Source organism: Podarcis liolepis, assembly GCF_965112155.1.
Source record: "Podarcis liolepis genome assembly, chromosome: 9".
NCBI classification, from domain to species: Eukaryota; Metazoa; Chordata; class Lepidosauria; order Squamata; family Lacertidae; genus Podarcis; species Podarcis liolepis.
In genome coordinates this window covers 61485442-61509121 of record NC_139564.1, presented here as the reverse complement: position 1 = coordinate 61509121, position 23680 = coordinate 61485442, and the positions used below count along the sequence as shown (strand labels likewise).

The following is a 23680-nucleotide window of genomic DNA, read 5'->3' as shown; positions in this document are numbered from 1 at the left end:
ACTATATTTATTGTTCTGCACATGTGAATTTCAGCTGGTTTCACATAAGAGGAATAGAAAGGTGTGCTGAGGGAGCAGTCTGCGTGTTCTTACTTGTTTTCCTCACAAGCAATCTGTATATGTTTCTTGTTTGTCCCTTAAGATGGCAAATGGAAAGATCCAAAACCTAGAGGCCATGGTTGATGCTTTGCTCAACAATGAAAGCAAGCTGAGGCAGACAATTCTCACTCTAGAACTGGAGAGGAAAGCACTGCTGGAAACGGTAAAGGGGATGCACATACATTCTGCAAGCCCCAGTGGAAAGCCTCTTCTTACCAGGCAAGAACATATGGATTCTGCTAACTGACAGCTGCAGACATAACGGAGGAGGCAAGTTCAACACAGATAAGAAGGGAAGAAACGTTTTCTGAAGTCGCTATCTTTCAAAGGTCCTTTGTATTGTTCACGCCTTAACTTTGAGCGAAACAAAGACTTTGCACAAAAGAGATGCATGTTTTCCTAACGGAGGAAAGTCTTGCTTGTTCATATCTACAATTCTTTTGAATTAAGCATATATGCAATGCAACAAGCAGAAGGACCTTTATGCTGCCTTGTTCTTTTGCTTTTGACTGACATTTCCACTCCACTGTAAGGATTTGCTGTCCCAAACTCTGCAGCAAGCGCTTCTCTACCCAAGGGCTTCATGTTGCTTACAAACTTAGCATTTTTAAAACTCTACTTTTAAACACTGTGTGCTGCAAAGGTGCTGGAGAATTATAGCGCTAGGAGTTCCTGGAGCAATTCCTTCTCCCTATTTGAGGGGCTACATTATTCATTTGCAATTGGACTTAGTAAGTTTGTGGCACTTACCCCTCCGCCTGAAGCTGGAGTGGATTCCATTTATTCACATTGTGTTTTTAAATCCCTTTTGCTGCCTTAAGACATCAGTTTAGTGAACCCAGTAAGTCAAATTTCACCATATGCATTTTGAGATTGTTATCTGTTGTTACAAATCTGATATCTTTTAATTACCGGGGAGGGGGGATTGTTTTTTTTATTTTTAACATCCAACATTATAGCATGGTTTAATGCTCTGATGAAGTTCAGGATACTACTTTTGATGGATCATGCCTTAAAGTGTTGTTTTATTTATTTTTGAAGTATTGTATTTTGCAAGCCTTTGGTTGCCAAATGGAAATCTCAATGACTGTCAGTTTTAATTTTAGAAGTTAATTGGACCCTCAACCCACTCTGATGAAATTTTGCTCTTCAAAACATTACCTTCTGAAATTGCGGTACTTCCAAGGGTTGGTTCTATGAAAGACACACTTAACAGTGCTATCCTACACATGTCCACTCAAAAATAAACCCCACTGGGTTCAATGGGATTTACTCCCAGGACAGCAGTGTTACACAGAGCAGCTGGCTTATTTGAAGTAGGAGTACAGTCTCTCAATAAAAATATATCCTTTTTTTCTTCATATAAACAAAAGCATTTTTAAGACCTTTAAAAGCACTTCAACTTACAACTTCAGGTAGTGTATCATTATTCATCAGTAAGCAGTTCAATATATATTACAGAAAGTTCAATTGATAACACAAATTCATTTCTTTTTAAATAAATTTGTTGACTTGAAATGTATGGGCATTTACTTTAACTAGTAATGTTACAATTGATAAACAAATGATGCATTAAGAAGTTTTTTTCTTCCTGTCAGCAGTGGTTGACAATAATTATTATATTGCACAGTGAATTTCCTGTCTAGATATAAGGTAAAATCCAGAAACATTAAGATCAATTGACTTCAACAGGATGTGAATCTCACATCAAACTTAAACCTATTTAATAGTCATTCCCTCTGGCAAGAAACCCTTGGACAGCATTCTGTGAGGGGTGCTAGAGAGACTTTTCAACACCCTTACCAAGCTAAATTTACAGGATTCTTTAAGAAACCATGATGGTTTAACTGGCATATAATTATTCTATGTTGTTCTTTAGATAAGCCCGAAGTATTGTTTATGTTGTATGAAAAGGGTAACACATTCCTTCATTTCTCACACCTCTCTAATTCACTGCATAGTTTTGCATCCTTAAACAAAAACAAACTCTTATTGATTATGTTGTGAGTCAGCGCTTTTTCCATTCACATTTTTACTTTTAGAATGATGGTTTCATTGTGGGTTCTTCAGAAATTTTATTATTTTTACTCTTAGGAGTGCCCAGCAATGATGCATTTGGACAAAGGCAATAACTGATATATAAGCTTTTTAACACTAAAACAAAAGAGCAATAAAAAGACTAACTAACCCAGCCAACTTCATATTGTGATGTTCAAAAATATAGAGTATCGGGTCTCCTGCAGTAGTCCTATGGGATTACTAAATACAAATATGAAGAACCAGTCGGCGGAGAAGGCTACAAGCCCATGGCACCTCTTCCTTAGACTCTCCAGAAAGCACATTGGTGAGCCTTCCTCCACAGAGATTGCCACCAACAGGATGACTTCTTCTCAACCAGTCAGTATGGCCTCCTCAGCTTGCTGTGGGACAATCACTGCCGTTAGCACTCAACAGCCTATTCCTCTGTGTGTGTCCATGTGCGAGTGTCCAGCCCTTATAAGGATTTTCAGTCCAGCCATTTTTACTTTCCAGATCTGATGGGAGTTCACTGGTTTGCACTGAAGCAATTGGGGACATCATAAGCAAGAGAAATATTGCTAATTAAGCTGCTAAATTGTACTTAAAATTCAAGGTGGGAACTGCCAAAGTTTTGCATGAGGATGGCTGTATGTTAATTTGCCTAGCATTCTTTCAATACATCCGAGAGAGAGAATCTGAACACAGGTCTTCTGAAACCATTTTTTCCCACATCAATGACCATTTTGCAATTATTTTTGCCACAGAGACTACCAGGACTAAACGGCATTTCTGTGCGCTCTGACTTCCATCACGGTGTCCCATTGCGCCAGAAGCGGTTTAGTCATGCTGGCCACATGACCCGGAAAGCTGTCTGTGGACAAAGACTGGCTCCCTCAGCCTGAAGCGAGATGAGTGCCGCACCCCATAGTCGCCTTTGACTGGACTTTGACTGTCCAGGGGTCCTTTGCCTTTTTTACCGTACTAGGACTAAACTGGTGTTTTCCACAGCAACAGTCCAAAGTTTGAATGACAAACACACTTTTTTTAAAAAAAAATGGGCATGACTGCATTGGAGAACCATGGGACACCAGATGTGTGTATGTGGAAATTTAACAATATGTGCCTCATTCATACTTCAGGGCTTAGGGAGATTTAAATGTACCTGCAGCAAACACGGTTGCTCTATAGAGTGTGTCAGTGACCGCTTTGGAAAGCAATAGCTTTCACTTTCAGCACACAGGTCAGTATTCTCCCTTCAGAAATCTCTCCAAATCTGCTAAATTCCCATCCGATCTCATAATACAGCAGCTGTATTACGATTTCCACTTGCTTGTACAGAATTGTATAGACTATGTTAATAAGTTCTTCTGTATATGTAAAATCCCTTCCTTTGACACCCTGAAATTTAAGGATGCAAATCATACGAGTTTTTGTTGTTTAAAACAATCTGGCCAAATTCAGGGATTTCAACCAAAGAATGAATAGGAATATTCCTGTGTGAATGAAAGGCTTCTAACTTGGTGATTCAGCACGTGCTGGGCGTGCTGGGCATCTTATCAGCATGACAGGAAATTGATGGCCCCCTTCTCTCCAGATGAGGAACAAGCAACCCCAGAGAGCTGGAAACCAGCCAACCCATGTGGTTTTATGAAGACAATAGGACTGGGGGTCGGGGGGAATGCATATAAGTGCACCATAGAGTGGAATTTAATGAAGCATATCCTTGCTTTATATATCAGTAGGTGACAAAATATTGGAGGCGTAGGAAGGATGGACAGGGTCAGGAACATCAACTACAGCCCCTGACGAGGACTGCTGAATTGGCAGAAGATGTCTCTCTTTAAAGAAAGTTGCGAGAGTGAGAATAGGAAGGAGAGATTGTGGGGAGAGTGTTTGGGGTAGAACTTCCCAGGAGAAGTAGTGAAAAGGTTTGAGTGCCGGTGTGAAGAATGGGCTTCAGGTGGGGGCTTAGCTGAGCAACAGTATGGCAATGGGACGTTAGGCTTTCAGTTGTAACTTGCCCCCAGCATTCAAATTAATAAGTGGATACTACCAGCAGGACTGCTTTTACAATCTGCAGCTCTAAGGCAAGTCACTATTGAGTGGCCACCTTAAACCTAGAAGGAATGGGGCATTGAAAAAAGATAATTCTCTCGTGCTGGCTCTGGCTATGCAAAGTGAGAGGGGCAGTGTGACTGGTGTGGGGTGCCCTTCACCAGTCTTGGAATTCCAACAAACGCCTGGCTGTGCTACCCTCATCTTTGGACACCAAGGTGTCTGCCCTTCTTCAAGCATTTTTCACCATAAATAGATAGAATATGGAAAGCAAGTGAAAGCTGACAGTAAGTCATATTGTGACCCAGTGTGGTGTAGTGGTTAAGAGTGGTAGACTCGTAATCTGGTGAACCGGGTTCGCTTCCCCACTCCTCCACATGAAGCTGCTGGGTGACCTTGGGCTAGTCACATTTCTTTGAAGTCTCTCAGCCTCACTCACCTCACAGAGTGTTTGTTGTGGGAGAGGAAGGGAAAGGAGATTGTTAGCCACTTTGAGACTCCTTAAAGGTAAAGGGACCCCTGACCATTAGGTCCAGTCGTGACCAACTCTGGGGTTGCAACGCTCATCTCGCTTTATTGGCTGAGGGAGCCAGTGTACAGCTTCCGGGTCATGTGGCCTGCATGACTAAGCCGCTTCTGGCGAACCAGAGCAGTGCACGGAAACGCCATTTACCTTCCCGCCGGAGTGGTACCTATTTATCTACTTGCACTTTGCCGTGCTTACGAACTGCTAGGTTGGCAGGAGCAGGGACCGAGCAACGGGAACTCACCCCATCGTGGGGATTCGAACCTCCGACCTTCTGATCGGCAAGTCCTGGGCTCTGGTTTAACCCACAGTGCCACCCACGTCCCCTTGAGACTCCTTAGGGTAGTGATAAAGCGGGATATCAAATCCAAACTCTTCTTCATCTTTTTCTTCTTCAGACACTGACTCGCAAGGAACATTTGATGCTCATGGTATCTTTTGCTTCATATTGCTTAATGTAGGGAGAAACAGCCAATGCACAGGGCTGCCAGGAAACCTGCCTTTTAACTAAACAATCTGAAGTACCAGGAATCTAGTCCCTCAAAGCAGGCTTTTTCAATCCAACCCCAAAGTTAGCCAAGAAATATTTCATAACTATGATGACTGTACAAGTTCCTGCTTATGGCACTGGGGTTTTAAATGGTTTATTGTGCTGATAAACTGGGACAACTGGTTATTATGCTGAGGACAAGAATGAATTTGGACTGTAATTACACTGTGCTGGGATTTTAACAAAAAAGAAAAGCTTCAAGTTTTTGAAAAGCTGGAATTTGAATTTCCTTGTGTTTCTAAAGGGAAAAGTTCACATGAATGGTGACAGGCCTCATGTATCTGGAAATCACAAATGATCCATTAGAGCCAATTTGTACATGGAATACACTTTCTAGGACTATTCAGGGTGGGGAATCGCATGGTTGAATGTTCTTAACATAAAACAAGCTCTGCATAGAAAACCAGCACATTAGGAAAAGAGTTAGGCTACATTTCCGGAGACAGGGTGAAGCATTTAAGCATGTAATTATCTGTCAGTATTCCAAATTGATGGGGGCTATACCACATTATTGAGAGCATCTAAATTGGCTTGTACTTGAAGCTGTTCTCCTTGTGTAATTGTACAGTGTGGGTGAGGAGAGAAAGAGTCTATTAAAACAATATACAGTGTGCACGCCACTTACACATGGGTTCGGTTCCAGGGGTCTGCGTGCAAAGGCAAAATCGTGCAAAGTCAGGCACGCCGGCCCCACAGCACTGTCAGAGCCTTCCCTCCCCCTTCCCCAAGCCTGGTAAGCAAGGAAAACTGACTGGGCATGTAGATGGGGCGGGGAATAAAGAAATGGAAAGTGGTGGGTTTCCCTGCCTCTCTACTTATTTATCCCCACCCAACCCATACAAGGTGGCAATCGCAAACCTTCATCATCTATGACAGACAACATGTGAATGCTTTTGAAGGTTTGGCAGCAACACTATCAAACCTATTCAGCCCATGTTAAAATGCAAGGGGGAATGTTGTAGCTTAGTGTGAGAGCAACTGCTTTGCATGCAGAAGGTTCAGTCTCGAGCTAAGGCTGAGAGAGAACTCCGGCTGATGCCATGAAGAGCCGCTAGCCGATAGCGTACACAAATAACTGAGCTTGATGGTCTGATTCAGCATAAGGCTGTGTAGAAGCTATTTTCAGGTGTAGGTGGCAAGATGCAAATTCCAAACCAGATACAAATACCGGTGCCGTTAATGATTTGAACTGCAGCAAGCAGTCTCTCTTGCTTTTCATTACTATTGCTTGCAGTTTCTTAGGCCAAGTAGTCACAGAGTGCTTCTAGCCGGGTCATTCCAATAAGGCACTCCAGCCTCTTTACCGCAACACTGACTCACATCCCTCCCCCCTCCCCCACCTTCCCACCACTTCAAAGTTTTTGAAATCCCGTTAGGTAAACTTGCAGCCAGAAAACCCTCCCGTAGTTTCCAGACACAGCATGACTTGTCCTGTTTCCCCAGATTTATTTACATAAGCTATTGTAAGATGAATGAATGTCTCCTGTTACTCCCACCTGGAGACTATTTCTCATGCATTTCCAGCACAGAACCTTCTGTTTTAGCATATTATCCCTGGAGGGATTTTATCTCTGAAACACAGGAAGCTTTCTAATTGCGATGGTTGCCTAGGCCTCTTCACAGGTGCATTGTTTTCCATTCCTCTGAAGGGATAACTACTCTCTCTGGCTAAAAACGGGATTCCAACGATTTCCACCGACGTTGGCAATCTCTTGTATTCTATTCTAGGGCAAAAGATGCCAGAACATGCCAACACTAGTATCTTCAGGCTAATTGCACTCGTTTCCATAGGTTAACTATTTTTGCTGAGTAGCATGTATATGTATGTGCATTTATATATGCCGTATGAGTGGGTGTGTATTTTTATATTCCGGGAGTTTTCTGGTACAGGATGATGCAGGCAGTATATATATTTATAACAGTCAACATAGCTTGTTGCGTCTCACTGAAGGGCTTTTAATACCTTTACCAGAGTCTCACCCGTTGATGAAAGAGCCTTATACATTGTCAAACTGTTGGTTTAGCAAGGCAAGTGTAACCTGCTCTGACTGCAGGGCTTTGGTCAGAAACTACCCAATAATCTTTTAAATCGGCCCAAGTTGGCAGCCCACCAAGGGCACGATAAATTTCTGCTCTGAAACTACAATTGGTTCAGAACTCAGCAGCTGAATTACTGATGGGGGCTGGTTGCCAGACACACATCTCTCTCATTTTAAAGTAACAATTCCAGTCACTGGTTCTCACCTTTGTCCTATGGCAATCTATGGCCTTCCAAAAGTTGCTGGATTACAGATCCTATTATGCCTTTTGGCCATGGTTGCTGGAGAGAGCAACGGTTGTTGTCCAACAACACCTGACGACCCAAGATTGGGCAAGAGTGAACCTGTGAGCATGTCTTGTGCCACTATTGTGGACCTCCTGATTCTCATCTACTAGCAGCAACCAAGGATGTGGTGGGTAGGGGAGGAGAAGGGCAGCAGAGCCAGTTTGAGGGGATGCTTGACAAAGTGTCTTCTGGCAAGTTCTCCTCCTTTGGGCATCCCGGGAAATAAAAATGGGTGCCTGCTGCTTGCAACTACCAGGCACGAGGTACCAGGACTGGCATTAGCACTGCTGGGCCCTGCCAGGGTGCAGGTTCCACAGCAGCTGCCCAAGGGTACCAGATGCTGAAGCCCAGGCCAGAGCATAATGATTTATAGACAAGAAATGAACAAAATTAGGTGTCACAGAGGAGCGTGCAAAGCAACCCAGATTTTCGATGTTTAGATCTGCCGTGAGAGCAAGCTCGCACAGGTCCAGTTTTGTCATACAGGTGTTTTCACAATGGGCACTTGTGGTGAACTGGTCGCGACTGATTCATGCAACCAGTTTGTCATGCAAACAAGCTTTTGCTGAAGTGGAGTGTACCAGAACTGAAAACAGCAGATCTGAAAGAGTTTTGTGGGTCAAAGGCACGAGCAGAGAGGCGTTCACTTCGCACTGAAGCTAAGAAAACAAATTTCCCCCTTCTCCCCCTCTACCCCTGCCCCAAGGTTCAGAGCTTAACCAAAAGAAATTTGCTGTCAGCCTTTGCTTTAAAAAGAAGTAGGAAGTTTGCAAATTGCATACGGCGGGGAAGGAGGAAATGAGAGTTTAAGAAACAGCTTACTACAAATGCAACTAGAGCTACTTGCACATTTAGCTGGTGGGTCATCTTTGCAATGTCCAGAAAGGAATGTGCAAGAGAGAAAAAGCACGGCCCATGCATGCCAAGTTCACCAGAGGTGCCATTTTAGCTCTCATTAATTGGGTCCTCCTTGGAAACTTAGAGGCAAAGCTGCTTTTTAATGTGTGTCAGGTAATTGTGGTGAACTTTGCAATGGAATGCAGATCTATTTGGCCTTCTGTTATTTCTGTGTTATTCTCTCTCCCGTTCAGTTTTAAGCTGTTAAATTAGGTTACTTTATTGTTCTGTTACAATGTTAGATTTATTTTTTAATGATGTACTTACTTATTGACAATACGATTTGTAATTATTATGGAGTGAATGTGGTCTTATAATCGTTAATGTTTACTGCTGTTCATTTAATCTGTGGTGAGCCACTTTGGGCACAATCTTTTGGGAAAGTGCCATAGAAATTAGAAGAGGAATGCCAGGAACAAGATTCTCAGCAAGATTTGAAGCCCTGCTCTGGGACATATTGAAGTATGTTTTTAATTATTATTTTTTAAGCAGTGTATTTTAAGAGTATTTGTTGCAGGTTTTTTTATTACTCTCCCTCGTAATTATATTTGCTTATTTAAATAACCGTTAGCAGCTCTGCAATGTTTCTACTCGCAGAGCAACTGAAAATAAATATTTAAAACCAGTAAAATATTGTATAACAACAAATAAAAACACATTAAAACAGCAAAGGTGGTGTAAAAGTATCTGCTGCAAGAATTTTTATTTACAAAGTATTTACTAGGGATCCATAAATCATCCTGAGGTTCGACTGGGAAAGGATTAGGTTTTCGTAAGTACCTGGTTTGGGAACTTGCAAAAGACAATAACCACTCAATGAGCTGCTTTGGGCATAACACTAAGCCAAACAACGACTTCTTAGCACGACTATTCCCAAAGAAGATATCACAGCAGCTGAACTCCTCCTGCCCCCGCTACTGCTGTATTGCCGTAAGCCGAACTATGTTTGGCTTGGCATGTCCTCCGAACCCAAGCTCATGGTTAGTCTCTGCCAGATAAACCATGTGCTATAAACACCCAAGAACAAATCTTAGCCACAGCTCATGGTTTGTTTGGAGTGAGACAAACCATGAGGTTCAGGTTGGGTGATGCACAACATTAAACCATATCTTGGCTTATGGCAGTTCAGCAACAGCAGTGCTGGAGGAGGGGGGCAAGGCAGCTGTGATGTCTCATGTTTATGAATTAAGTCATAGGTTGGCTTGGTGTTGCATGTGAATCAGCAGAGTGGGTAGACCGGGTGAGTTGGCCAGAAATAACAGTTTCTCCCAAGGAAAAGTCTGGTGCACAGGACGGGGGCGCTGTCCTGCTCTCTGCCAGCTTGCCCCGATTTTCTGCCAGCCAAATGCACGAGTGCATATTCAGAATTACCAGGAAAACTTGGTCAAAGCCTCATGAGAACGTGATGAGCCGCCCGATAAATTCCAAGAAATGACCAGCTTTGAGTGTAAGCAAAGATTGCCACTTGATGGATATTGAAAGACAACTCATTTCCCAATGGGTGCGTATTCTGTAGCGTTATCAAACTGGTGAGCTTAATAATCCCTGGCTGTGACTGCATATGAAACCCTGGTGAATGAATGGGACTATAATTCATCCGACAGGGTGCCAATATTGTAATGAATGCATGGGATGACTGTAGGAACTGACACCATGGTCCAAGGTAATTGGCTTTTCAACCAATGGATACAAGACTTGAGTAAGGCCAAGACCTACAATCTTATTTTCTTCATTAATTACATCTCTGAACAATTATAGACTATGAAAGCCATTCAGCTGATGCAAGCGTGTGTTTCACTGTGTCTTGCTGTATTAAAGATGAAGGTGTAGATTGTCCTTAATTGAAATGGAGAGCATCTCAATAATCCCTGACCGAAGCCTCCTCAAAGCATGTTTGAGAGGATTTGTGTACCTGTTTTGTAGGACCTCAAGCTGCCTGATTTTAAAAGGCTCATTGTTTCAGATGGTGACAACTCCCTTGGGCAGCCTGCCCAGTGGAGCCAAATTTGGAGTGAATTTTGAAATGTTGCATGTTACGATCCAGTGTCAACTGACATTTAGCAAGATATTTAGATTATAATTAGAAGGCTTATGAAAGCAGGTTTACAAGAAAGATGATCCCATAGGTTGATAGCTAGCCCAACAATTCCACAGGAACCTCTATAGATTTGTCTCTTCCGTTTGTAACCTCGCCTGCCCTACCTCCACAAAGAACTCAGAAGAGCATTTTTACCCTCAGAGATGCAATGTTTAGCAAATAATAGATTGGAAACTTTGTGGTTGATTAAGAAGGTACCTTCAGTTAATCATACAGGATTTTGGGTGGGGTGTTTTTTTTTAATGTGAACTATTTCTGAACAAGTTTATCACAAAAACAGCTGGGGATAAATGTCAGCTTAGAAGAGACATTACATTGTTTTGTCACAGGTGAGATAGTGCCCCTCTTTACTGAAACCTGTATAACAAGGGAACAACTTTAGTATAGTAGTACAGGACTTGCTTTGCACACAAAAGGTCCTTGCACACATGTGCATGCACACACCCAAATACACACAGCCTTTAGCCCCACTTCAGGATATTTTAATATAAGCTATAAGCTACTGAGATCACTGTAGGTGGTGACAGCAGCCATGAAATTAAAAGACGCCTGCTTCTTGGGAGAAAAGCAATGACAAACCTAGACAGCATCTTAAAAAGCAGAGACATCACCTTGCCAACAAAGGTCCGTATAGTTAAAGCTATGGTTTTCCCAGTAGTAATGTATGGAAGTTAGAGCTGGACCATAAAAAAGGCTGATCGCCGAAGAATGGATGCTTTTGAATTATGGTGCTAGAGGAGACTCTTGAGAGTCCCATGGACTGCAAGAAGATCAAACCTCTCCATTCTGAAGGAAATCAGCCCTGAGTGCTCACTGGAAGGACAGATCGTGAAGCTGAGGCTCCAATACTTTGGCCACCTCATGAGAAGAGAAGACTCCCTGGAAAAGACCCTGATGTTGGGAAAGATGGAGGGCACAAGGAGAAGGGGACGACAGAGGACGAGATGGTTGGATAGTGTTCTCGGAGCTACCAGCATGAATTTGACCAAACTGCGGGAGGCAGTGGAAGACAAGAGTGCCTGGCATGCTCTGGTCCATGGGGTCACGAAGAGTCGGACACGACTAAATGACTAAACAACAACAAATAAGCTACTGAAACAGGCAAATTCCCATTCTCTCCCCTTCTATTTTTCTTTCACCACCGAGCTGAGACCCTCAATGTTATGTAGGTCCTGGAAGCTCAAAGGCTCATATTAGACCTGTTTGTTGGTTTGTTTTGAAATTTTATTTTCATTATTTTCATTTTATAAGTGAATAGACATATGCATACCAAGGGGTTTCCCTATGCCTGTAGAAATGACTAATGTTGGATGGACTCATTTCACTTACAAAATGATCGGCACTTCACCACTCATGTTTGACATTGGAGGGAACGATCATATGTGAGTCCTTCGCTAAATTAGCCCCTGTAGCTGTAGGATAACATGTGTTGACTTTCCAGCGAAATGGATAGCTTTAACTTCTAAGCCTAATCAGAAAAGTCTCACAGGAGCAACTTACTGAAAAGCCCACTCCAAACTGCATAATATATTTTTTCCTTCATTGTACCATGTCCAAGCGGGTGGCGCTGTGGTCTAAACCACTGAGCCTCTTGGGCTTGCCGATCAAAAGGTTGGCAATTTGAATCCCCATTATGAGCTCCTGCCAACCTAGTAGTTCAAAAGCACACCAAAAAGTGCAAGTAGATAAATAGGTACTGCTCCGGTGGGAAGGTAAATAGCATTTCTGTGTGTTGCTCTGGTTTCGGTGTTCTGTTGCGCCAGAAGGGGTTTAGTCATGCTGGCCACATGACCTGGAAAAACTGCGGACAAACGCTGGCTCCCTTGGCCTGTAAAATGAGACGAGCGCCACAACCCCAGAGTCGTCTGCAACTGGACTTAACTGTCAGGGGTCCTTTACCTTTACCCTTTTGCCACGTCCAAGACTGTTACAATGATCTGAATAATCTCTCCCCAAGACCAATAATTTTCCCTTCCTTGCTTATATGTACAACTTAAACTTGTTCCCCATTGGGAGGGTTGACATTAATTTCAATGCAAAACAGGATCCAGAATGTAACTCATCCAACTCAGATAAGAGGAAACGAGTTTTCATTTATCGGTGCTTAGATTAAAGCATGTAGTTTTTCAGGCTGATGAGGCAAAGCCTTTTTGTGTGTGTGAAAGGGGTGTGAAATATGCTGCTGTTTCACTGTGTTCCATGTTTGTAAGGGTGAATGTGTAGACACCTGAGGCTGTGTCATGCAATATTGCCTGAAATTGTACTTACCGGAATATCTAAATCACACTAATGCAAACACAAATAGTACGCATTATCATCCTGGTTCTAGAATATAAAAATCAGAAGGAGAAAAGTGGAAGAACTAGAGAACCCAAATCTAATAATCATTTGCATTAAAATTGCAAAAGTGTGGGTTTTTTCCCCTATGCACCAAAATGCTAGACCAAGAATCCTGTAATATGTAACGCATATGCAGTTTTGGAAAATATAAGCAAGAAAAGGGGTACATGTCCCTTTCTCTGATGGGAATGCAACCTGGTTAAAGAATACCGGGAAAAGATTGTTTAAGGCAGGGGTCAGCACACTTTTTCAACAGGGGGCCGGTCCACTGTCTTCAGACCTTGTGAGGGGCCAGACTATATTTTGGGGGAGGGGAAATGAACTAATTCCTATGCCCCACAAATAACCCAGAGATGCATTTTAAATAAAAGCTCACATTATGTTCATGTAAAAACACGCTGATTCCCGGACCATCCGCGGGCCAGATTTAGAAGGCGATTGGGCCGGATCTGGCCCCCAGGCCTTAGGTTGCCTACCCATGGTTTAAGACATTAAAGGTATCACAGACTTTAGGTGAAAACAAAAGCCTTCTTCATACTTTTGGGGCATGTTAAAAGACTGGGTACAAACAGAATTTTGTAATGGCTACGAATCACTTTTCTAGCAAAAGCTTGGAGAAAAGTTTGTATGCCAAAAATAATTGATCAATGGAAGAGAATGCTGGATCATCGTGGCCACTGATGAAAACCACCAGCCACAAAATGTTTTAAAAGAAAGTAGAATCAATGCAGATTTTTCAAAAGGAATAGGATGGAATTTATTCAGCAGGGCAATATAAATTAGTAGCTCAGAATATTATAAGCATTCTTGCTACTAAGAGTGTGTGTGTGTTTCTAGAAAGGAAAACTGTAAGAATTGTAAAATGTTAAAAAAAAACAGATCCAATATTATATCAGACGAGAGAGAGAATTAAACCTCAAAAACAAGCAAATATCTGTCTTCCAGTTCATTTAATTTGCATAAATGTGCTTTTGCTTATCATTGGGAAGGAACAAAGAGTAATGAAGCCCCACCCTGTGACCAGTAGCCTTTGTTCAGTTTTGAAAGCAAGCCTGTTTATAGTCATAAAGACTGGAAACTTGCTCTTTTTAGCAGAAAACGAAGAAAGGGCATTGATCTGATAGTAAAATTTTGCTGTGCTTTGTGTGAAACGGCGGAGGACACACAACTTTGATTCTGATGGTTAAGTAAGAACAACAGCAGCAATAATTTAAAAAAAGGATTAACTGTCATGACTAGAGCAATTTGATCCGAATTGTAAGAGCAAACCGACCTTCCCACCAGGTGGCACTGTTGTTCCAAACAATTAATGGGGAACTATTGTTCCTTTGCAGGGTGCGAACTTTGAAAGGGCATTGTCAGAAAAATTATTCAGGAATTATTTTGGCTCTCTCTTTTTTTAATTATTCTTTTTGGGGCGTACAGGATGAGGCAATCCTTAAGGTATCCTAAGCCTAGTTATGCAGGGTTTTGTACACTTAGTACATGAACCCTCAACCTAGCCTGGTAGCAGACAGGAATCCAGTGCAGATTGTTTAATACCAGTGTCAAATGTGGTATAGTGGAAAAGTGTTGGACTGGGACCTGAGAGACCAGGGCTTGAATCCCCACTAAGCTACCAAGCTCACAGAGCAGCCTTGGGCCAGTCACTGCCTCTTGGCATAGCCTACCTCATAGGGGGCTTAAAAGGAGGTGGAGAACCATGTATATTGAACTTCTTGGAGAAAAGCAGGGAGGGCCTTAAGGTCCATAAATAGCAACACCCTAGTGGTCCTGGGACCTAAGGAAGTTAGATTGGCTTCAACCAGAGCCAGGGCCTTTTCAACACTGGCTCCGGCCTGGTGAAACGCTCTGCCTCATGAGACCAGGGCCCTGCAGGATCTGATTTTTTCCGCAGGGCCTGTAAGACAGAGTTGCTCCACCTTCGGCTTGGAGCCAATTTGATTCCCTCCCCCTCTTTCTTTTTTCCTTTCTCCTCCTGTGATGAGGCTGCATTTAATGTTTTAATGTTGTGTTTTAATCTTGTTTTTTAAGCTGTATTTCAATCAACTTGTTTTTATTATGGGTTGTTAGCCGCCCTGAGCCCGGTCTTGGCTGGGGAGGGCGGGGTATAAATAAAATTTATTATTATTATTATTATTATTATTATTATTATTATTATTATTATTATTATTTTAAATGCAATAAATAGATTGGCGGCAGTCTACTCCCGTCACTAGTCCAGCCGCAGCATTTGGCACTAGCTGAAGCTTCCAGGCCATATATTTAGATACACTGGTACCTTGGGTTAAGTACTTAATTCATTCCAGAGGTCTGTACTTAACCTGAAACTGTTCTTAACCTGAAGCACCACTTTAGCTAATGGGGCCTCCTGCTGCCGCTGCGCCTCCGGAGCACGATTTCTGTTCTCATCCTGAAGCAAAGTTCTTAACCCGAGGTACTATTTCTGGGTTAGCAGAGTCTGTAACCTGAAGCATATGTAACCTGAAGCGTATGTAACCCGAGGTACCACTGTATCTTAGAATCATAGGATTGTAGAGTTGGAAGGGGCCTTGACGATCATCTCCTCCAGACTCCTGCAATACAGGAATATGCATCTGGAGCAAACCTACAACATTGCCATTATCAGCACCATGCTCCAACCGATTTACCCTGGCCCTCTTTTTTATAAAAAGCTTCAGAAGTCCTCCTCTATTTTACATCTTGGTTGTTGAGCTGCGGGCCCCGTCACCTTTCCAGGCATGCCACAAGGTACAGAGTCGTTCCTGTCTCAACAAGTTCGTAATGAAATGAGCATGCAAACTCTCCTTTGGAAGGGGCCCGAATGCCCACTCGCTTTTACAGACCAGACATTCACATCAATAATGCTTAAGAGTCCCTCATTTTCAGCCTCGTGCATGAAAGTCCTCTTCGGCTGAAATCTGGAGAGTAAGTTCCAGTGAAACGAATGCAGCAAATTGGCTGCAACTCACTCATGCATCTCCTTCATTTCAATGGGTCTTAAGTGCACCTAAATTTCTCTGGATCGGGCCCCATATTTATGTTTACCTAGAAATGAGTCTCGCTGTGTTCAAAAGGACATGCTCCCAGGTAAGTGTGCAAGGGACACGTAGTAACAAATCGAGCTGCGTCGCCACTGAAAAGCTCCACCCGTTTTTTCTGTCAACACTCCATGATGACGGAGCTGTCAAACATCCGTTTGTCTTCTTCTCTTCACCCGGACTAACTCATGTGAGCCAAATGCTACCTGTATCCAACGTTTCAGGGGAAACAATCCACACCGAACAAGCTGGTGTGTCACCCATGCTCAACTGTACACTCCCTTCGACAAACAAACAAACAAACAAAAGCCCACATAGATTGTGAAGCAAAGAACAGCGCATTGCTCCGTAGGTGTTTTAAGACAATGTCTTTCTTCATTGACCATTTTCTCTGCTGGTTTTGAAGATAAGGATCAAGATGCTGTGGGAACAGGGTGAAACAAGAACCTCGATGTGTGTGTGTGTGTGTGATGTGATCTTGCTCCACTTGCTTATGTCAACATACACTCAGACGTCAGTTGAGACACTGGAAGTTTCAATACTTGGTATTGCTGTCAGCCCACACGAAGACTAACACGACCGCCAAAGCTATCACATGGCATGTGTCTGTGTGACCTCCTGGCCAGGTGATGGTCTGCAATGTCCTGCCAAGTCGTGAGGAGAATCTTGCTGTCAGCAGAGGCCGATCCATTAGGACAAGCAGGGCACGGACCCAACGAGCTCCGTCTGCCCTCGGCTAACCTGCTCCTGTCAACCTCCTTTCCAGCATGGGTGGTGTCAGGGAATGGTCAGAACAGGAAGTCTAGGAAGTGTGCATTCAGTCTGAGCATCTTCTCTCAGGAGGAGGAGGGGGAAGCATGGTTCAGGAGGAGAGACAGAGAGAAAGAGATGCTATACCGTTTGAGGAAGAATTACCGAGCTACGACATAGCGGAGGAGGAAGGGGAGGTGAGAGAGCAGCCGGCAGAGACCTCCTTGGAGAGTACCGTATTTTTCGCTCCATAAGACACACTTTTTCCCTCCTAAAAAGTAAGGGGAAATGTGTGTCTGTCTTATGCAGGGGGAGGCAGGCAGGAAAAGCCCCCAAGAGGCTTTTACAAGCTCCGCGTGGCTCTTGCAGGCTTTTCCCCAGGAGCGAGAAGGGACTGATGCAGCCAGTCAGTCCCTTCTCCCTCCTCGTAGAAAAGCCTGCGGGGGCCGCACGCTCATTAAAGGGTGTGCGGCTCCTGTGGGCTTTTGCAGGAGGTGGGGGAATTGCCATAGTCGCGCGCAGCCTCTCCCGGCCGGAGAGGCTGCGCGCGGCTAAAGAAGCCAAGACAGCGAGCGAGATCCATTTTAATTAGCGTAAACATTAAAAGCTTCCCTAAACAGAGCTGCCTTCAGATGTCTTCTAAAAGTTTGGTGTGAGGGATCCTCCATCTCCTCAGGCCCATCTAGAACAGAGAAGGCAGAGGGGTGGGACTCCTAGGACTTCCTGTTGGCGCTCAGGATGTTGTTGAGGCGGAAGAGGCGGGGCTCAGAGTAGCCAATGTCTCTCTTTGTGTGGAGACATGGATTCTTGTCTTGCAACCAGATGGCTGAATAAAAAGGACTATAAAATACGAACGGCTTGTTATTCTTGCCTTTGATGCTAGCGGAAGGGGGCAGGACTCTCCACGCCTGACAGGTGGCGTCACTGCATGTCGGTCTTCTCCTTAGCCTCAGTGTTGGCCTTACAGAATTCAGCAATGAGCATGGGGACAAAACCAGTAGTACAGTGATACCTCAGGTTACAAACACCTCGGGTTACAAACACCTTGGGTTACAGACTCCGCTAACCCGGAAGTAGTACCTCGGGTTAAGAACTTTACCTCAGGATGAGAACATAAATTGTGCGGTGGTGTGGCGGCAGCGGGAGGCCCCATTAACTAAACTGGTACCTCAGGTTAAGAACAGACCTCCGGAACAAATTAAGTTCGTAACCAGAGGTACCACTGTAGTTGGTTCTGCGTATCATTGGCTCCAACTCCTCTAGCCATTGGTGGCCCCTGTTTGCTCCTCTGCCTTCTGCCCCACAAGTACTAATGGGCACCAGCTTCCACAGCTTGCCTCACACCTGCCCGTGGCTCCCACACAGCCAGGGTAACAATGTAAATGACCCAACCAGGTGGGCAGAATTGCTGGCGGTCTACCACCTCTGACCCATGTGATCAGTTTCTACCTATGTGGTCATTTTAATGAAAAGTCCCTCACAGGTACATTCCCCAGTCCCAGCCTTTGGAGTGTGGAACCAACTCATCTATTCTGCATAAATCTCATGTGTCCATGCTTCTTGCTGTAGCCATATTGACCGTGGCTGCGCATTGGAAGCCCAAGTTACCTCTTCCCCAGGAGTGGCTAGCAAAGGTATGACATTAGTGCATTGTCAGAACACCTGACATATAAACAGAGAGTCCTTAATGGTTTATCAAGCATAAATCTTTTCTATTTGACATGGTATAAGCTTCTCTCCTATGCTAACTCAGTTGAACAGCCCACTAAACACTGCTCTACAGACAGGTACATGGAGGGTTTTTATTCAGAACTAAATTAACCCACTTTTTATTGTATTTTCAGTGGTTGTCTGGTTTGTTACCTCCCCTCCATATCTGTGTTTTATTTTTCTACTTTCATGTTTATTTTTATTTAACATATCCCTCATTTTTACTGTACTCTCTATGTGTTTATGTCAATAAACGTTTAGTTTTATTTTAAGTCCCACTTGGATAATCAACTTTGCCCACCCTTCTCTAGAAAAAAAGGTTACTTTGCTGGAGTTTCTGTGAATTTTATCCCCCATTTGCTCCCAGTCCTCACCTGAAATGACACAGGGAGCACTGGGGAGGAAAGAAAATGGAGCCCAGGCTAGCAGCACAATAGCTACAAGAAGAAGACAGCAAAAAGCTGAGTGTGTCGTCCCCCCCACCATGTCAAGAAACCACAAAAGAATTTCTCCTCCCCCTAGAGAAATATGGTGAAAAGCCCACCCTATCCCCATTATTCTGCCCAGAAACTGAGTGGAGAATTGAATGCCCAGCTCTAACTTGAAACCCTGCTGGGGCATTGTATCAGAAATCAAAACATGTCCAAGAGTATATAAGGACATGCTGAGTCTCTGTGTATTCCCTGTTATCTGAGAGGAGGATGACGATGACAGCGAGTCTCTGGAGTGGCATTTTAGCCTTTGGCCTGCATCAGCGTGGGGAAAGGGTTGCTCCTTTGCAGGCTTCTGGGAGAGATTGTGCAACTTCTTCCGGGACTCTCATGCCTGATGAGTAAATAGCGCTGAGCATTCTGTCTGCAGGCCTTTCTGCAAATGACCAAACACACAGGGAAGAAGGCATAGATATTTTCTAGGGTGGTGTAAGGCCTTTCCCCTGCCTCCCCCTCTTGTTGGCTGTACATATATAAAACAAGAACCCAGCTTTTCTGAGAACCAAAGACAATATTATAAATAACTCTGCTGCAGCTGTAGGAATTAATTCCCACCAGTCAATTGTATTTATTCAAAAAGCTAGGATGCACATTGCACAGATGGCCAGATTCTTAATGGTACCGCTGTATCTTTGGGGATGGTTTGCATGTCAGATGGCTGTCTTCCATCACGGTGTGTATAAATGGGATTACAGTGGTACCTCGGGTTAAGTACTTAATTCATTCTGGAGGTCTGCTCTTAACCTGAAACTGTTCTTAAGCTAAAACACCACTTTAGTTTATGGGGCTTCCTGCTGCCACTGCGCCGCCGCTGCACGATTTCTGTTCTCAACCTGAAGCAAAGTTCTTAACCCAAGGTAATATTTCTGGGTTAGCGGAGTCTGTAACCTGAAGCATATGTAACCCAAGGTACCACTGTAGTTTATTTGTTCCTCATGTGGCATGTCAAGAATATTGTGAATTGAAAGCTCATTAGGAAAAAGAAAGGATGCACACAGACTGCATAGACACTATACCTTTAAAGCACCCCCAAAGAATCATGGGAAATGCAGTTTATTAAGGGTGCTGGGAATTGTAGCTCTGGGAGGGGCAAACTACAGTTCCCAGGATTCTTGGTTTGTGTGTTTTAAATATGCTTTAAATGTATATAACGTAGCCACAGATTCAAAACAATCAACAAGAGTTTTGTCGAAAAGTAAGGGGTGAATATTAAATATCTTCTGTAAATGCACCTATAGGCAAGCTGGCTGCAAGATGACCTTGTATGGACAAGAGCTAAGTTTAACATGATGAGTGGAGGAAGATAGCACTCGATTTGTAACATGACCATTACGAGCCGGTCAAATTCATATACTGAACTAAAGTAAAGATAAAGGGACCCCTGACCATTAGGTCCAGTCGCGGATGACTCTGGGGTTGCGGCGCTCATCTCGCTTTACTGGCCAAGGGAGCCGGCGTACAGCTTCCGGGTCATGTGGCCAGCATGACTAAGCTGCTTCTAGCGAACCAGAGCAGTGCACAGAAACGCTGTTTACCTTCCCGCCAGAGTGGTACCTATTTATCTACTTGCACTTTGACGTGCTTTCGAACTGCTAGGTTGGCAGGAGCAGGGACCGAGCAACGGGAGCTCACCCCATCGCGGGGATTTGAACCACCGACCTTCTGATCGGCAAGCCTTAGGCTCTGCGGTTTAACCCACAGCGCCACCTGTGTCCCTTATATACTGAACTACAATCTGTAATGTGCTCTGGCCTGGCTCGCTTGACTCACAAAACCAACCCTTGGCTTAGCGAGACCATGTGACATCTCGGGCTCCTGGAGAGGAGCTATCCTCCGCAGCCCTTTTTGAAGCTGCACTGCATTGGGCAAGCCAAAGTTTAGCATGGTGTGTTGTTTAAACTGGGGCTTGCAGTTACGTTGTCTCCTCACTAACCATGAGCGGCTGCATGTGTGAACGAGGCTTCTGAGCTAGAAAGCAGATTTTTGGTGATAGCATTTGTTGTATTGTGGCTTCTAGTTGGAAGACAGGAAACCTGCCTTATACCATGAGTATTTGTGCAGTATTATCTAGCCTAGCAACAAAGTAAAGGTAAAGGACCCCTGGATGGTTAAGTCCAGTCAAAGGCGAACATGGGATTGCAGCGCTCATCTCGCTTTCAGGCTGAGGGAGCCGGTGTTTCTACACAGACAACTTTCCAGGTCATGTGGCCAGCATGACTAAACAGCTATTGGCACAATGGAACACCGTGACAGAAGCCAGAGCGCACGGAAACACCGTTTATCTCCCGCCACAGCAGTACCTATTTATCTACTCTCACTGGTGTGCTTTCGAACTGCTAGGTTATCAAAAGCTGGGACAGAGCAACAGGAGCTCACTCCTTCATGAGGATTCGAACTGCCAACCTTCTGATCTGCAAGCCCAAGGGGCTCAGTGGTTTAGACCACAGCACCACCCGCATCCTTTACATTTACCTAGCCTAGTACTCTGAACTGGCAGCATCTCTCTGGGGTCCCAGGCAGAGCGTCTACCTGATCAGTTTACCTGCAGGTGCCAAGCACTGAACTGGGACGATCTGCATGCAGAGCCTAAGCTGTGGTCCCAAAGTGAGGAAGTGCAGCAAATTTCATCTCCAGCCAGAAGTATTTGTACCTAGACATGGCAGTGGGGAGATAGGCTGTAACAGTAGGTTGTGCTGCCACAGGAAGGCTATGTAAGGTTAAACAGGTATGGGTGTGTTTCTTTGAAACAAGAAGATGGGTGGATTCTGCAGTATCTGGAATCAGGTTAGGTGTGGCAGAAAGAGGAGAAGTAGGGATAGCGTCTGTTGGAGAGAGGGAGGAAGGGAAGGTGACATGGATGTGCTTGTGGTATGAGACGCTTGGCTAACCTATGTTCCTGCAAATGTTGCTGGACTCCAATTCCCATCATCTCTGGCTGTTGGGCATGTTGGCTGGGGCTGATGGGAAGTTGAGTCCAACAACTGCAGGAGAGAACCATGTTCCTCTGGAAAGTGGTGATATTGAGGTCCAGCCCCAAGGTCCTTCTGGCAGTTCCCTCACTGCAAGAAGTGAGGTTACAGGGAACCAGGCAGAGGGCCTTCTTGGTAGTGGCACCCACCCTGTGGAACACCCTCCCATCAGATGTCAAGGAAATAAACAACTACCTGGCTTTTAGAAAACATCAGAAGGCAGGCCTGTATAGGGAAGTTTTTAATGTTTGATGTTTTAGCATGTTTTTAATATTCTGTTGGGAGCCGCCCAGAGTGGCTGGGGAAACCCAGCCAGATGAACAGAGTATAAATAAATACATTATTATTATTATTATTATTATTATTATTATTATTATTAGTGTTTGGTTAACACAGCAACCATTTTTTTCTGATGCCACGGGAGCACAGAATCTTAGGCACAGAACCCTACCTTCCTGAGAATTTCAGTTTTTCCTTTCCAAAGCAATGCGTTTATAGTCTTTATGTCCTTCCAATGTGTGAGTGATATCTACTGAAACTCAGAATCCAGAGAGGTGCCTGAATATGGTCTTTGGCGGTGGGGGTTGAGGATTCGATATTCTGTGCATCTCCTTGACCTATTCCAAGATGAGCAAAACAATGGTTCATTGGGTCGTAAAGATACACAGAAAGATGACTGGAAAGCACAGTGGATAGAGTAGGAAAGTCCAAATCCATCTTCCTTTGGAGAACCATCTGTCCCTGGCGTGCTGCCCTGGATATGGAACTTTGTGGCAGACCAGTCCACTTTGGGGTGAGGGGGGAGCCATTACTTCCCTTGCTTCCTTAATGAACTCCTCCAGTAAAATGAATTGCTGAGGACAGAGAGTGGTTTGGATATAGGAAAAGTCTCACTCAGTCTTGAATCCAGCCCATGCTCGTGAGTAAATCACTATAGATCACCAAACCCTTACGTGGCTCCTGTGAAGATGCAACTGGATTCTGTGGCAAGCTGAAGTTGGAAAATTGCTGTGTGAAATTATTTTACGATCATTAACTCTTGCATTATAAAGCTTTCCTATTAAAATGAACGGAACGGGTTATATTATAGTGTTTATGTATGGGATAACTAGTTACCAACCTAGGACGATGATATTGCATGGGTAAGAGATGGCAGTATTTAACACAGTCAAGACAGCAAAGTGTGTGGCTTTTTTAATTGCTAGGGAGCCAAAGTATTCAGATTCCAGGTATAACAACCTGCCTGACAGACTATACCAGCCATTGCGAAATATCAGCAGCTGTTTCAGTATGGTTAGATGAAGCAGTTTCCACAGTCCTTGAAGGAAAACTCAGAGACAGATGTGTGATTAAATGCTACATACAATCCAACACAGCTCCCTCAACTGGTGTTGTGTTCCTTCACTGATAGTACAGCGATGCCATCAATATGATGTCAAGTTCTGGGATCTAGCCTGGAGGGTACGAAGAGAAAGATTTGTTGTAAGGGTGATAATTCAAAACGGTCACATTTCTTTTTTTTAAAAAAAAATGTTTTTATTAAAGATTTGTTCGGGTTACAAAAGTAAATGCATCTCCTCTATTTTCAGATCACAAAGTCCTTTTCAATGATCAGTTATATTCGATGTGAGACTTAATTCTGTATACAGGTTGGGGTAGAAGTTAGGAGGGTGAACTCGTTTTTGAAAACAATGGGAAATAAACAAAAGGCACACCCATTTGTTTTACATTCATCTTAATTTTAAATAAATTTAAAACCAAAATTTATACACACAAAGCCTGAGTATACCTATTTCACATTCCTTTTGG

General features: G+C 43.8%; 1 protein-coding gene across 4 annotated transcripts in view; it reads left to right on the top strand.

Annotated features, from left to right (window-relative positions):
- The window catches only part of TBC1D1 (TBC1 domain family member 1), an 81324-nt gene extending 75860 nt beyond the window's left edge, over window positions 1–5464 (top strand). For all 4 annotated transcript variants that reach the window (XM_083459777.1, XM_083459779.1, XM_083459778.1 and 1 more), the window contains one exon: window positions 143–5464. In XM_083459777.1, coding sequence (XP_083315903.1) covers window positions 143–346 — 204 coding nt within the window. In that variant the 3' untranslated portion in view covers window positions 347–5464. The remainder of the gene's footprint in view (window positions 1–142) is intronic.
- Window positions 5465–23680: the final 18216 nt, after the last annotated feature.